This window comes from Sus scrofa, chromosome 12 (assembly GCF_054392235.1).
Source record: "Sus scrofa isolate SSC_HxYL_T2T_F1_AM1 chromosome 12, Sscrofa_HxYL_maternal_Yorkshire_Landrace_v2.0, whole genome shotgun sequence".
Lineage (NCBI taxonomy): Eukaryota > Metazoa > Chordata > Mammalia > Artiodactyla > Suidae > Sus > Sus scrofa.
In genome coordinates, this window is record NC_139394.1 from 27724666 (window position 1) to 27739885 (window position 15220).

Below are 15220 nucleotides of genomic sequence, written 5' to 3' on the forward strand. Positions count from 1 at the left end.
CTTTCTCTTATTACTCTCTTCTCCCCCATCCCTCTAAAGCCTAATAAATGTCCCATTTCTTTGTCCATTATCTCCACAATGTTTCCCACTGTCCACAGCCAAGATCAGTACATTAAAAAAACAAAATACACCAAATAAAAAACATTAACGAGATTGCCAAAAACACCGTAACTTGTGAACATAGCTATTCTCTTTCAGAAAAATTTACTGAAACCAAAACCATTATCAGGAAGCCTAGTGTCTTAATGTGTAAATAGGCAACACAAACAGCTTAGTTAACGGAATCCAAACTTAAAATGTCATTAATTAAAAGTAGATGAATTAGGAGTTCCCGTTGTGGTGCAGTGGTTAACGAATCCAACTAGGAACCATGAGGTTGTGGGTTTGATCCCTGGCCTCGCTCAGTGGGTCAAGGATCCGACGTTGCCATGAACTGTGGTGTAGGTTGCAGACACGGCTCGGATCCCATGTTGCTGTGGCTCTGGCATAGGCCGGCAGCTACAGCTCCGATTCGACCCCTAGCCTGGGAACCTCCACATGCCGTGGGAGCGGCCCAAGAAAAGGCAAAAAGACAAAAAAAAAAAAAAAAAAAAAGTAGATGAATTGGAGTTCTTTCTGTGGCTCAGCAGTAATGAATGAACCTGACTAGTATCCAAGAGAACTTGGGTTTGATCGATCCTTGACCACGCTCAGTGGGTTAAGAATCCAGCTCTGTTCCTGAACTGCTGTGGTGTAGGCTGGCAGCTGCAGCTCCGATTCAACTTCCAGCCTGGGAACTTCCATATGCCACACTTGCAGCCCTAAAAAAAGAAAAGTAGGTGAAGCAGGGTCAAATATTTCACCTCTACTACATTCACCAATATTACCTGCTTTAGTCTTTGCTTGGTTTTGCAAGGTAGCTTGATACTGAGCATATGCGGCTAGTTTAGCGACTAAAGGTTGTTTCTGAAGAACTTTTGCTTTCTTTGTCGGAGGCTTACCCTAAAACAAGAAGAGTTAAGTAAATAGGATTCTTTATCATCCCCCCCACCCCCAAACCCAAAAACTAACTTGACTGCGTACTACTCATTCTGCTTAAGTAACATTGAGGGTTTAGAAAATTATTAAAGCAAAGAAAACATACAAGGAATTTTAACATGAGAAATGTTTTCTGGAGTTCTGCTACAATGGAGATATCTAATATGGGTAGCAGAGCTGGCATAGACTAAAATAGCAATATGCAAATTAATATGTTAATAAAAAATTATATCCCATAAAAAGTTAAAAATAGGCTGTGGTAGATAATTGATTCCTTCTTATACTAGATAAAACCAGTGGTTATTCACTCATGCAGCTTGCAAAGCATTGCTATTTATATGATAAGAGAAGATAATTTAATGTTTAAAGAGCAAGTGACAGGTTTATACCTTTAGTGCTAACGCAAAAGATCAATGACAAAATGATCATGGGCCAAATTCAGTGTGACAAACTGCCATCCATTTGGGTACAGACCATTGCTCAGGATCTTTAGGTACTGTCTATCTGAAATATAGAAATACATCTAAGTGATGTATTTCCTTAATTTGGGGAATTTAAATAATCCTTTCAGTGCTATGTAATGATCACAAAGTAAAGGAAAAGTTAAAAAATGTGATCACTCACATAAAATATATTATAAAAATCAGTTATGTGATGTCTTTAAAATGTCGTTTTTATGCTACAGTAGTATAACTTAGTCAAAGGTCAAATCTCCAGTCATTTTGCAGGCACTGACACACATTAAATAAAGGATGATTTTCTTTTCGTATTACGAATGTTTTCAAAAAGGTTAGTTGTATTAACCAAATACACTTGGTCAAGTTATCAAACAGGCTGCAATCAAAAGTACAAACCAAAGATGGTGGAAAAATAAAACCAAAGGGTAAATCACTTTTCCCCAACAATGAAAGTTTCTACTTTGGTATTAACCCAAAAGAAAACAAGGGGGAAAGTGGCCTCGATTTATGTACATAAGAAGATGTTTATACTTATTTAGAAAAGGGATAAACATTTTAATTCACTTACACCAACAATCATAATTTAGTTTGGATAGTACGCCTTCTCTATTTATAACAGCTGATTCAATTTTATAGAATGAAAAAACACTGGGGCTCACATATTTCTTAAAAGTGTGGATACAAAATAACTAGCCAACTGGGTAGAGGTGGAGTGCAGTGAATCACAATCAAATGACAGATAAACGGTGAGAGCCATAGAAATAACAGGTATAAAGAATAAGAAGGTTTCTGTACCGTTACCTGAAGTCTGGCCAAAATGCTTGCCTTCTTGGAGTTTGACGAATAACTTCTTGAACATGAAACACTGCAGAAACGCTTTGTTTTAGAGTAAAAAGCATCTCGCACACCAACCATCCCACACATTTCACAGGTAGCTAATTAACAAAATTAAAACATTGGTATTATAATCATAAAACTGATTTTTATCTAACGGTTTAATAACTTCTCCAATTATCCAAAGATTTTAATTTTTTTTTTTTTGTTTGTTTTTTTTAGGGCCACATCTATGGCATATGGAAGTTCCCAGGCTAGGAGTTAAATTGGAGCTACAGCTGCCAGCCTATGCCACAGCCACGGCAACACAGGATCTCGGCCACGTCTGAGACCTACAGCACAGCTCATGGCAATGCTGGATCCTTAACCCATTGAGCAAGGCCAGGGAGTGAACCTGTGTCCTCATGGATACTAGTAGGGTTTGTTACTACCACTGAGCCATGATGGGAACTCCTAAAAAGTTTCCTTCAAACAGAAACTACGTAGGTTGTGGGATTGCTAATTATATGGCAGTTCTATTTTTATTTTATTTTATTTTATTTTTTTGTCTTTTTTGTTGTTGTTGTTGCTATTTCTTGGGCTGCTCCCATGGCATATGGAGGTTCCCAGGCTAGGGGTCGAATCGGAGCTGTAGCCACCGGCCTACGCCAGAGCCACAGCAACGCGGGATCCGAGCCGCGTCTGCAACCTACACCACAGCTCACGGCAACGCCGGATCGTTAACCCACTGAGCAAGGGCAGGGACCGAACCCGCAACCTCATGGTTCCTAGTTGGATTCGTTAACCACTGCGCCAAGACGGGAACTCCCTATTTCATTTTATTAATTTGTTTTTCCATTTTTGGCTGTCCGGAAGCATATGGAGCTCCTTGGCCAGAGATCAGATCTGAGCTACAGCTGCGGCCTACAACACAGCTGCATTAACACCAGATCCCTGAACCCACTGTGCAGGCTGGGGATTGACCCTAAGTCCTGGAGCTGCAGAGCTGCTGCTGATCCTACTGTACCACGGCAGGCACTCCCAGTAGTTCTATTAAAGTTTTTGAGGAATTGCGTACTGTTTTTTCTTTTCTTTTCTTTCTTTCTTTTTTTGGTCTTTTTTGCCATTTCTTGGGCTGCTCCCGCGGCATATAGAGGTTCCCAGGCTAGGGGTTTAATCGGAGCCATAGCCGCCCAGCATATGCCAGAGCCACAGCAACGTGGGATCCGAGCCACATCTGTGACCTTCACCACAGCTCATGGCAACACCGGATCCCTAACCCACTGAGCAAGGCCAGGGATTGAACCCTCAACCTCATGGTTCCTAGTCGGATTCGTTAACCACTGAGCCACGACGGGAACTCCTTCTACTGTTTTCAAAAACAGCTATACCAATTTACAATAACACCAAGAGAGTATAAAAGTTCCCTTTCTCCACATCCTCCTTGGCAGTTGTTATCTTGTCTTTTTTTTCCTTTTTTATGGCTACACCTGCAGCATATGGAAGTTCTGGGCTGGGGGTTGAATCTGAGAGCTGGTGTAGGCTTAGGCCACAGCCACGGCAAGACTGGATCCAAGCTACATGTGAGACCCATGCGAAAATACTGAATCCTTAACCCACTGAGCAAAGCCAGGTAATTGAACCCACATCCTCACAGAGACACTGGGTTTAATAGGAACTCTTCTCGTCTTTTTGATGTTAGCTAACCTAACAGGTGTGAGATGGTATCTCGTTATGGTTTTGATCATCATTTCCCTGATGATCAGAGATGTTGAGCACCTTTTCATGTATCTATTGATCGATCACATGTATGTCTTCTTTTGAAAAAGTGTCGATTTAGGGCCTTTACCCATTTTTTAACTGGATTGTTTCCTTTTTTTTTTTTTTTCTATTGAGTTATATGAATTCTTTGTATATTTAGATATTAACCCTTTATCAGGTATACGGTTCACAAATATTTTCTCCCACTCTGTAGGTGGCCTTTTCAATTTATTGTTTCCTTTGCTGTGCAGAACCTCTTTAGTTTGATGTAATCTCACTTTTATTTTAGCTTTTGTTTCCTATGTTTTTGGAAACATAAGAAATCACTGCCAAGATCAACATCAAGGAGCCTTTTTCCTGTGTTTTCTTTTAAGAGTTTTACAGTTTCAAGTCTTACATTTACATTTTAATCCATTTCAAGTTAACTTTTTTTGTAGTTTATGTAAAAATTTATTTGATCAAAATGTAGAAAAAGTGATACTGTTACATATGATGCAGTTGCAAGAACCTAAATGAAAAGTGTGGGTTTCATTCAATTGCACAATTTGCTAGTGTATCTCCTGGGTAGTGTGATAATAATTTGGATAAGGTAGAAGCAGGGTGATTTTTAGTAAGCTTAGAGCTGAATGTTTCAGCTCTAAGATGTTAACTGAGAAAGTAGAAATATAATAAAGCCAAAATGTGCAGTGCAGCCCTGTCTACAAAATACTCCACATCCAGTTTAATCAGGAGTTTCTTGGTTTTAATTATTAACTTGGCCCTGAAGAAGGAATTAAATTTTAGATAAGTAAATCTCTAATTTGCCATTCCCGGAGTATAGAGGAGATGATGTTAGGCCAACTACATTTGTTTATCCACTTTGCTGTCAGAGGCCCATTCTGCTCAATATTTGCTTATAGAAAGACAGTCTTGCTCAATTATTGATGGCTAGCAGTCTTTATGATATGGCTTCTCTGAATGGGACTGAAATCTATAATATTCATTCCTGCTAAATGGATGGCCTCATATTAGAGCAGACAAGCATGGGTCAGTATTGGAATAAAACAGCTCCTCAGAGAACAACTTCAGAATGAAAGAAACATAGAGGAGCTTATCAAGGATTCAGAAAACATTTGGATAATTATGACTGACTTCTTAGAGGATGTTTGTTCTGCATGGGTGGAGGATGGAAAAGAGCCAGGATGATTAGGTTAATCTCTCTGTGGTTTATGACCTCCCACAGTAAACCCCACCGCCTTTTTTTTTTTTTTTTTTTTTTGCTCACTTCAAGTTTATTTTTGAGTAGTTTAAGACAGGGATCCAGTTTCATTCTTTTGCATGTGGATATCCAACCTCCCAACAGGTTTTATTGAAAAAGACTATCCTTTCCCCACTGTGTTCTTGGTGCCCTTATGAAAAGTTCGTTGCTGGTTCCTGTCGTGGTTCAGCGGGCTAAGAATCCAACATAGTGTCTGTGAGGATGTGGCTTAGATCTGATGTTGCTATGGCTGTGGCATAGGCTGGCAGCTGCAGCTCTGATTTGACTCCTGATCTGGGAAATTCTATATGCTTCAGGGGCAGCCATTAAAATAAAAAAAACAAAAAACAAAAAAAAACTGGAGGGACTCATGTTAATCAGCACTTACAAATTATGAGAAATCATGGAAAAAAGGTAAGGTGTCAGAGGATTAGAAAAAAAAAAACAGTGTTCTAAAGGAAAAAAAACCCTGAATGATATTATGTTGTAAAATTCTAGAACAGATTATATCTTTGATATAATAATTGAACATGTCAAACTAGAATTACCATGACTAGGATATAAGTTCTATCAGGGATTTTATTCTGTATTGTTCATATCTGTATCTCTAGTATTTAAAACAGAGTCTGGCACACATGGAATTCCTTTTGTGCTATGTATGATTACTAGATTGGTATGTTATAGCTAAACCATGGCAAGATATATACGATCAGGAGTTAATTCATTTGATAAAATCTCTCATGTAGCTTTGTCAATAAAGATTGAGAAATGTAAGATGAAGTATAAGACATCTAGGCAGTTCTTAACTAGCTGGATGACCACACCTAGTGGGTCCTGATAAATGAAGTTAAGTTCTTTGATATGATCTGCAGGATTCTGTACCAGGCCCTGCACTGCTCAACTTCGTAATCAAAAGAATAGAATATGACCTATAGGGGCATTGTTATCAAATCTGCAAATGATGATAAGATGATATTGCATCCAACATTAGGTGGCAGAATTAGGAAAAAAAAATTTCTGAGATTGAAATTTAATAAGACAAAGGTTTCATGAAGAACTTTAAAGTTTTACATTTTTGGTTTGAAAAAAATCAACTGCACGAGTTCCCATCATGGTCAGCAGTTAATGAACCTGACTAGTATCCATGAGGACATGGGTTCCATCTCTGGCCTCGCTCAGTGGGTTAAGGATCTTGTGTTACTGTGAGGTCACAGATGCAGCTTGGATCCTGCCTTGCTGTGGCTGTGGTATATGCCGACAGCTGCAGCTCTGATTTGACCCCTTTCGCCTGGGAACTTCCATGTGCCATGGGTGTGGCCCTAGAAAGAAAAAAAAAGAAAAAAAAAATCAACAGCAAAAGCACAAGATTGGTTTAAACTGGTCTAGGTCATGTGATTTCAGTTATTTGCAAATTCAGCATTAGTTTCAAAAAAGGTAAAGCAATTTTGGTGGCCTGAATGGAAACAAAATGTCCTGAAAAAGAGAGAAAGAAGCTAAGCCACCTTCTGCCCTAGTCACATAGGGTGACCAACCACTTGCCTGAGGTATTTTTCAGGATGTGGGACTTTTAATCCTAAAACCATGACAGTTTTGGGCAAATCAGGACAAGTTGTCACCCTACTACCACATAATCTGAAGTATCCCCAGTAAGGATTAGCATTATCCTCTGTGTACCTTCCTAAAACAAAATTAAGATCAAAAGACAAATGTGAGAGCAAGGATAATTTTGGTTCAATACAAAGCATGTTCTGGCAATTAGAGATACCCTATCACTGAAGTGTTATAACAGAAAACCTTTTTTATTTTTTGGCAGCACCTGTGGCATGCAGAAGTTCCTGGGACAGCGACTGCACCCCCACCATAGCAGTGACAATGCTGAATCTTTAACCCAGAGAGCCACCAGGGAGCTCCAGAAAACATTTTGTAAGGAATTGTTATAGAGTAGGGAGACTTACCTTGAGAGTCTCTTTCAACTGTGCAAGTCTATTATCTTACTTTTAATTCCCTAAGGATTTATTATTTAATTATGGAATTTAAGTCCCATTAAGTTTCTCAACAGCCTTTTGTTTTCATTTTGTTCTATTTGCTTTTGCGGAAAATGGTAAATAGGCAAAATAATGAGATCTAACACAAACCCAGTGATCTTATCTAAAACTACAAGTTTCACACTGTTTCTTCAAACTATACTTTGAAAATTCTAAGGGAAATGACCGAAGAGATGGAATCAAAACATCCCCTCAAATACAAAACTGTGTAACAGGTGAAGGCTAAAGTATCTATACTCACCCATGCCGGATTTACCATCTGGGTATGTGTAGACTTGGCCATTGTTTTTGATAATTGGGAGGTTAGAAGGTAAAGGAGCAACCTCTTCTTCACTTTCCTCAGAGCTGGAGCTGCTACTTGTGTCCTCACTGCAGCTATCATAACCGTCAAACATCCCGAATGAGTCTCTTCTTTTCCTTTCAGACTGTGAAGAATGTTCAGTCTTAAAAGTAGAAAAAAATCAGTAACACATGACACAGCACTCATATGCAACACCTAAAAGACCTTCATTCAACTGTGATAAATGACACTTGAAAAATGAAAATCTTCTAGGACTGAGAAAAGATTATCAAAATGGAGCCCTCCACTTCATGACACACAAATCTATTAGCTATTATCTTAGCTAACAGGAGTAACAGTACTGATGGAAAAAATACTGGAAGAGTTTCCTTGTGGCACAGTGGGTTAAGGACCCAGCACTGTCACTGCAGCAGCTTGGGTTGCTGCCATGGTGCAGGTTTGATTCCTGCCCCAGGAACTTCCACATGTAGAGGATGCGACCAAAAAAAAAATGAATGAATGAATAAATAAATAAAAACAGTGAATGGGAACCAGAAGATCATCATGTAATTCAAGTTTTGCTATAAACTAGATATAGCACATCTCTATAAAAATGAAATTAGTTCAGATTATTTTTTCTCAAAAACAAAAACAAAAAACAACAGAAAAAAAAAAAAACAACCAAAAACCTGTGGTGAAATACACAAAACAATACATGATTTCTGGAGTTCCAAGTTATGGCTCAGAGGAAACAAATCTGACTAGTATCCACAAGGACGCAGGTTCGATTCCTGGCCTCGCTCAGTGGGTTAATGATCCGGCATTACTGTGGCTGTGGTGTAGGCTGGTGGCTACAGCTTGAATTCAACCCCTAGCCTGGGAACCTCCACCATTTTAGGTGCATGTGGCCCTAAAAAGACCAAAAAAAAAAAAAAAAAAAAAGATTTCTCAATTTGCCTTTTATCTTTAAAACTGTAAATTTCTGTTATTATTCAGAACATCTAGGAAATATATGGATACTTTTAAAAATCACTGCTAAAAGTTCTGGAGGGATTGAAAATTTTAAATTTTGGAGACAATTTAGCTATTTAAAGATAGCATTTCTACAAGTAGTAATATTTTTTTCTTTATGTAAATGGTTAGAAAAAACCCAGTCTAAACACTAATCCCTTTTCAAAAGAAAAGCACAAAGATTCTATATATTACATTCAATGAATGCTACTCATATGTTCCTCTAAAAGATGTTCCCTCACTTTAAGCCACAAAAACATTCCAAAATGAATACCTACTGACGTTCCAACTTTTCCTAAAATAAATTCCAAAGTTTCATGTTTAGTGAGAAGAAAGTCAAAGGAAAACAGGAAATAATAAAGAGAAAAAAAAATAGACTATCTGAAATGGAAAAAAAATCAAACCATCACTAAACATATATTGAGTTACAAGAGTAGTAGAAATTATCAACCAAAAAATTCTTAACAGAGTTTGGCACCTATTTTACTCTTTTGCTTCAGTTATAATTTTTTTTGGAATTATCTTACACTTAATGCACAGTTTGCTTTCTCCCTTAGTTTAATGTCTTAATATAGCCAATAGCAAAGCTGAAATCTGTTGTTCAAAGCTTGACAAAATAAAACCATCCAAATGCATCTCTTAGTTTTACTGAATAAACTGTCATTTTCAGATATGCTACTATTAAACATTTGTATTAAGATGGAAAACTGATTTTCACGTGTATCAGGTGTAACTGTGAAAGGAACAAAACTGGTTTCTTAGTCCACACAATGGAAATACATACTCAAATGAATCTTCTTTTAAGAAGCTCCCTTGGGAGGCTGTACATGTTCTATTGATACTGACACAACTTTTAACTCCTTTTTTTTTAAAAAAAAAAACAACAAACCCAAAAACCTATTCTTTCAGAACTCTCTTTTAGACCCAGTTTAAAAAAGAAAAGTCTACTGTTCACGGTCACTCTATAATTATTTTCTCATCCCCCCACTGTTGTTTTCCCTAGCCTGATTATTTAGCAGACTTCGTTCTGAATAACTTTCAGTTATTTCTTCTTCTTTTTTTTTTTTTGCTTTTTAGGGCCACACCTGTGGCATATGGAAGTTTCTAGGCTACGGGTTGAATCGGAGCTACAGCTGCCGGCCTATGCCATAGCCACAGAGGATCTGAACTGTGTCTTTGACCTATACCACAGCTCATGGAAACACCGGATCCTTAAGCCACTGAGATTGAACCTGCATCCTCATGGATCCTAGTCGGGTTCATTAACTGCTGAGCCATGAAGGGAACTCCCACTTTTGGTTATTTCTATAAATCCAACGTATGTTTAAAGAATCAAAATCTGCTACCACCAGGAGATTTCAGAAGAATAAATAAGACTCTGAAGGCTTTTCAAAAGGAAAAGTCTAACAATATTTTGAGCTGATAAGGGGGCTGGGAATGGAATCGTCCTTGTTTGTTTATTTATTTATTTTGCTTTTTAGGGCTGTACCTGCAGCATATGGAGGTTCCCAGGCTAGGAGTCCAATCGGAGCTACAGCTGCTGGCATACACCACAGACACAGCAATGTAGGATCTGAGCCACGTCTGCAACCTATACCACAGCTCACAGCAACACCAAATCCTTAACCCACTGAGCGAGGCCAGGGATTGAACCCGCAACCTCATGGTTCCTTGTCAGATTTGTTTCTGCTGCGCCACAATGGGAACTCCAGTCCTTGTTTAGATGTAAGTGTGGTGCTAACAACACAGACTTCTGACAGATCGAGGTCTGAGACTCAGCTTTGGCATTTATTAGCCGTGAACTTGGGCAAATGGATAGGTTTCCTTCTCTTATACATTCAACATTCAACAACTATTCATCAAGCACTTTTGCGTTGCACAATAAGAGAGGCTAAAGAGAAAGGGCTGTACAGAGCAGACAAGATCCATGGCTCTCATAAAAGTTATGGTCTACTGGTTGGAGAAATCCAAGCAAGACCACATGATATTAGAGTAACAAGGCAAAGGCAGTCAACTGAGTCACTGGTGAGCAAAGTCCTGAGGACAAAAAAGGCAGTCACTTGAATATCTAGTGCTGGAATATTCCAGGCAAAGAAAGGAGCAAGATGAAGGCTTTCAGCCTGGAATGTTCTGGGGGCACTGAAAGACCAGTGTGGCTGGTGCCTAGTGTGAGATGAGGCTGGAGGAGGATGCAGTGGACAGATCAGCAGGACACTTGAAGGCCAGGGTAAAGTTCGATATATTTCTTTCCTGAGTGCACCATTAAGACACTATGGGGAGTTCCCGCTGTGGTGCAATGGATTAAGAAACCGACTGCAGTGACTTGGGTCCGTACAGAGGTTCGGGTTTGATTCCCAACCCAGCACATTGGGTTATCTGGTGTTGCTGCAGTTGTGGCTTGCATTCGATCCCTAGCCTGGGAACTTCCATTTGCTGTGGGTACAGTCATTAAAAAAATAAAACAAAGAGACTATGAAGTACTTATCATAATGCCTAAATAATACAATTAGTAAACACTGACTAGAATTCTAAGTTCTGATAAATTCATACACCCTGATTCCATGCAGAGATGACCTTTTATACCCAGAGTTTTCTTCTAAGCTTGTTGTTCACTTTACAGCCAGCCTGGTTAGCAGTTTACTGACCCTTACTGTCAAAAGGGGATATCTTATTCTGACTCAACTTGTTAGAGAGCATAACCCTAAATTTTCAGGGAGCCAATAATTATAAATATTTTGGTTTCAATAGTTATAGGCTGTTAACATTAAAGAAAAAGTACTATTGCCAAACACATCTGGGAAATTTTCCTTACTTTGAAGCCCTCTCCAAACCCTTAATATGCTTATGAACATTAAAATAATTTAAGAGGGATATATAGTAGGTAGTCTTTTCCAAAGCATCTTTAATGACAAATGTTTTAGAGCTATCATCTCTTCTGTGGTCCCTGCACAGAAGAAAATGATCACCTATATAACACGAGGGGAATAGGCCCCTGTATGCACCAGCCTGAGACCTCTGACTGTCCCAAGTGCTACAGGGAGGAGTATCTTGACATACATGTAATCCAAGTCGGGAAGCTGTATTCTACATGGGAAATGTTGTTCCCCAAGTATGTTTTCTTAGAGTTATATAGAATACTAGTGAACTATGTATATGAATTATAATGAATTGACCTTATGTAAAACCTACTATTTATTTACTGTGAGAAGCTTATCTGGAAAGCCTTGCGTCAGACCAAAACCCTTAAGCAGAATGCAACTTCAATAAAAGCTGCAAAACTGATGGGAAAAAAATCTGACTATGTGCAAAGGGGACTACAAAAGAACCCTCTCAGTCTATGCTCTGGGTGGAGAGGCGTCTCTGGGATTTTGCAATCAAAGGCCTGAGGTTATAACTTACGCCACCCTAGACGGTCAGAAAGTTGCCAGGTCAAGAAAGTGGTTCCAAGCTACCAGTGCCCCTTGACACCCAACAAAAGCAACCCTAAATCATTTCAGGAAAATATCACCTACAATTCAGGTCTTTCAGCATTCCCAAAGATTTTTATCAAATATCAGTAAAATCAAATATCAAACGCATACTAAGCAATCCACCACAAACCAAGTGTCAGCACAAAGAGATGAGGAATCCCAAATAGTTATGCACTGGAACTGACAGAGACAGAATATAAAATAACCCTATAAGAACAAAGAAGAAATAAACACAGGAGCTCCCTGGTGGCCTAGTGGTTAAGGATTCGGTATTATCACCGTTGTGGCTCAGATTCCATCCCTGGCCTGGGAACTTCCACATGCTGTGGGCACAGCCAAAATAAAAATAAAAATAAAAAACAACAAAAAACATTGATGGATGTGATGAAAGCAGATTAGACCTGACTGAAAAATAACTGGGGAAATGGAAGATAAACATTAAAAAAAAAAAAAAAAAAAAAGAAATCCCAAACAGCAAAGAACAGAAACATAGAAAATAAAAGGTTAAAAGAGCACTGAATGTAAAGATCTAATAAATGTCAGTTAGAATTCTCAAAGGAGAGAATACGGAGAATGGAAAAAAGTAAAGCTGAATGAGATATTGGCTGAGAATGTTGAAGAAATAACAGAAACAGGGGAGTTCCCGTCGTGGCTCAGTGGTTAACGAATCCGACTAGGAACCATGCATGAGGTTGAGGGTTCGATCCCTGGCCTTGCTCGGTGGGTTAAGGATCCGGCGTTGCTGTGGGTTGTGGTGTAGGTCGCAGACGTGGCTCGGATCCCAAGTTGCTGTGGCTCTGGTGTAGGCTGGTGGCCACAGCTCCGATTAGACCCCTAGTCTGGAACCTCCAATGTGCCACAGGAGCAGCGCTAGAAAAAGGCAAAACCAAACCAAACCAAAACAAAACAAACCCAAAAAACAAATAAACAAACAAAACCAAAAAATAGAAACATGAATTCAGATAGAACTACGATGTATATTAAGCACAACAAAAAGAAACCCACATCTAAACAGATTACAGTAAAAAAAGCAAATCAGAGAAAAGATTTAAAGTTGTAATTGGTTATATATTCTTTATACTGGAGTTCCTGTTGTGGCTCAGAGGTAATGAACCTGAGTAGTATCCATGAGGATGCGTGTTTGATCCCTGACTGCGATCAGTGGGTTAAGGATCTGGCACTGCTGTGAGCTGTGGCATAGGCTGGCAGCTGCAGCTCTGATTAGACCCCTAGCCTGGGAATTCCCATATGCCCTGGGTGCTGCTCAAAAAGGAAAAAAAAAAAAGTAACCAATCACAACAGTGAATTTCACTAGTCAACAAGCCCAACTTAGGCACATTTAGTTCCATCAGTTGATTAGTAACTAACCATTAAACATGAATAAACAGGCAAGTATTACCAACCTTTTGAGAAAGGCCTCTTAAGAATGTGAAAGACCAGGGAATTTCCTTGGTGGTTTAGGGGTTAGGACTCTGCACTTTCACTGCTGTGGCCTGGGTTCAATCCCTGATTTGAGAATTGAGAACCCACATCAAGCAGTTGCGTGCTGCAACCAAAAAAAAAAAAAAAGAGTGAAAGACTGCAACTAATCTTCAGAAAAAAAGAATCCATAGAAAACAGAAGTAATACAAGGCGCAAAAGAAAACTTCAAAAAAAGTGAAAACAATTCTTCAGAAATGTTAAGAACAGGATACTACTGTTGAACAAGATAGATCTTGGAATTTAAAAAACAGAAAAGGCGGAACAATAAATTAGTAAATGGATAACAAAATCAAAGAAATCTTTTAAAAAGCATGTGTTGTGGATATACATACAAACAGCCAGATTATAAAAAGCATAAAAGTTAAATCCGGAAGATACAAAATCCAAAGAACAGAGATATCAAGAAAGAAAACAAACAGAAAAAAGAAAAAAATACAACAAAAATTCCAGGATCAAAAGACAGAGCTTCTATATTGAGAGACCATGTAAGTAAGTCCAGCTTAATTAGTCTTCAAAAAACAAAACAAAACAACAAAACTATACCTAGGTACATCATTATAAAAATTATAGAACTCAGTCATGCTAAAAGCTTCAATAGAAATATCACATAAAAAGTGAAAGAGGAGTTCCTGTCGTGGCGCAGTGGAAATGAATCCAACTAGGAACCATGAGGTTGCGGGTTCGATCCCTGGCCTCGTCCAGTGGGTTGGAGATGTGGCGTTGCTGTGAGCTGTGGTGTAGGTCACAGATGCAGCTCAGATCTGGCCTTGCTGTGGCTGTTGTGTAGGCTGGCAGCAACAGCTCTGACTGGACCACTAGCCTGGGAACCTCCATGTGCCGCAGGTGCAGCCCTTATAAGACAAAAGACCAAAAAAAAAAAAGAGAGAGAGAGAGAAAGGAATTAGGATATCAGTGGACTTCTCAATAACGAGATAAACAAGAGCAATGCCTTCAAATTTCTAAAGGGAAAAAATTCTTACCAGAAAACCTACACTCAAAGCTCCAAGTGAAAATCAACTAGGAGCTCTGTATCACAGTGTGTTAAAGATCTGGCATTGTCACTTCAGCAGCCTAGGCCACTGTGGTGGCAAGGGTTCAATCTCTGGCCTGGAAACTTTTCACATGCTGTGGGTATGCCAAAAAAAAAAAAAAAAAGAAAGTAAAAAGAAAAAATGAAATCAAAAGCTCGTTCTTTAACAAGATCAGTGAGACTGATTAACCTTAAAACAGAGATAGAGAAAAAAGGAGAAAAGACAAAATTTCCAATATCACAAATGAAGTGACATCACTACAGATTCTATAGATATTAACAGGAGATTAATAATATTACCAACAACCTTATGCTAATAAATTTGACAGTTTAAAAGAAATGGACATATTCTTGAAAGACAGAAAACCAAATTTCACCATAAAGAAACACATTACCTGAACAGGTAAATAACTATAATAACCTGAAAAGGTAAATAACTACAATAACCTGAATAGGTAAAGAAACTAAATCTGTACTTAAAAATATTCACACAAAGAAAACTCCAGGTCCAAATGACTTCCCTGGAGACTACTACTTAAGAAATACTACTGATTTTATACCAACTCTTCTAGGAAACTGAAGAGGATGAAAAAGTTTCCAATTCATCCTATTAGGC

The 15220-nt window shown here is 38.6% G+C and overlaps 1 protein-coding gene across 50 annotated transcripts in view; it reads right to left on the bottom strand.

Moving 5' to 3' along the window:
* Positions 1 to 15220, bottom strand: part of MBTD1 (mbt domain containing 1) — a 75025-nt gene that overhangs the window by 41017 nt on the left and 18788 nt on the right. For 7 of the 50 annotated variants that reach the window (XM_084984881.1, XM_084984884.1, XM_084984874.1 and 4 more), the window contains 5 exons: positions 13496 to 13638; positions 7573 to 7774; positions 2277 to 2410; positions 1407 to 1521; positions 867 to 981 (listed from right to left, as the gene is read on the bottom strand). Coding sequence is in view for 36 of the 50 variants with exons in the window: in XM_084984858.1 (XP_084840984.1) it covers positions 867 to 981; positions 2271 to 2410; positions 7573 to 7726 (409 nt within the window). In the remaining 14 variants the exon portion in view is untranslated. Of the gene's footprint in view, positions 1 to 866; positions 982 to 1406; positions 1522 to 2270; positions 2411 to 7572; positions 7775 to 13495; positions 13639 to 15220 lie in introns of all 50 variants that reach the window. The other 43 variants (XM_084984871.1, XM_084984864.1, XM_084984847.1 and 40 more) reach the window with 8 other exon arrangements.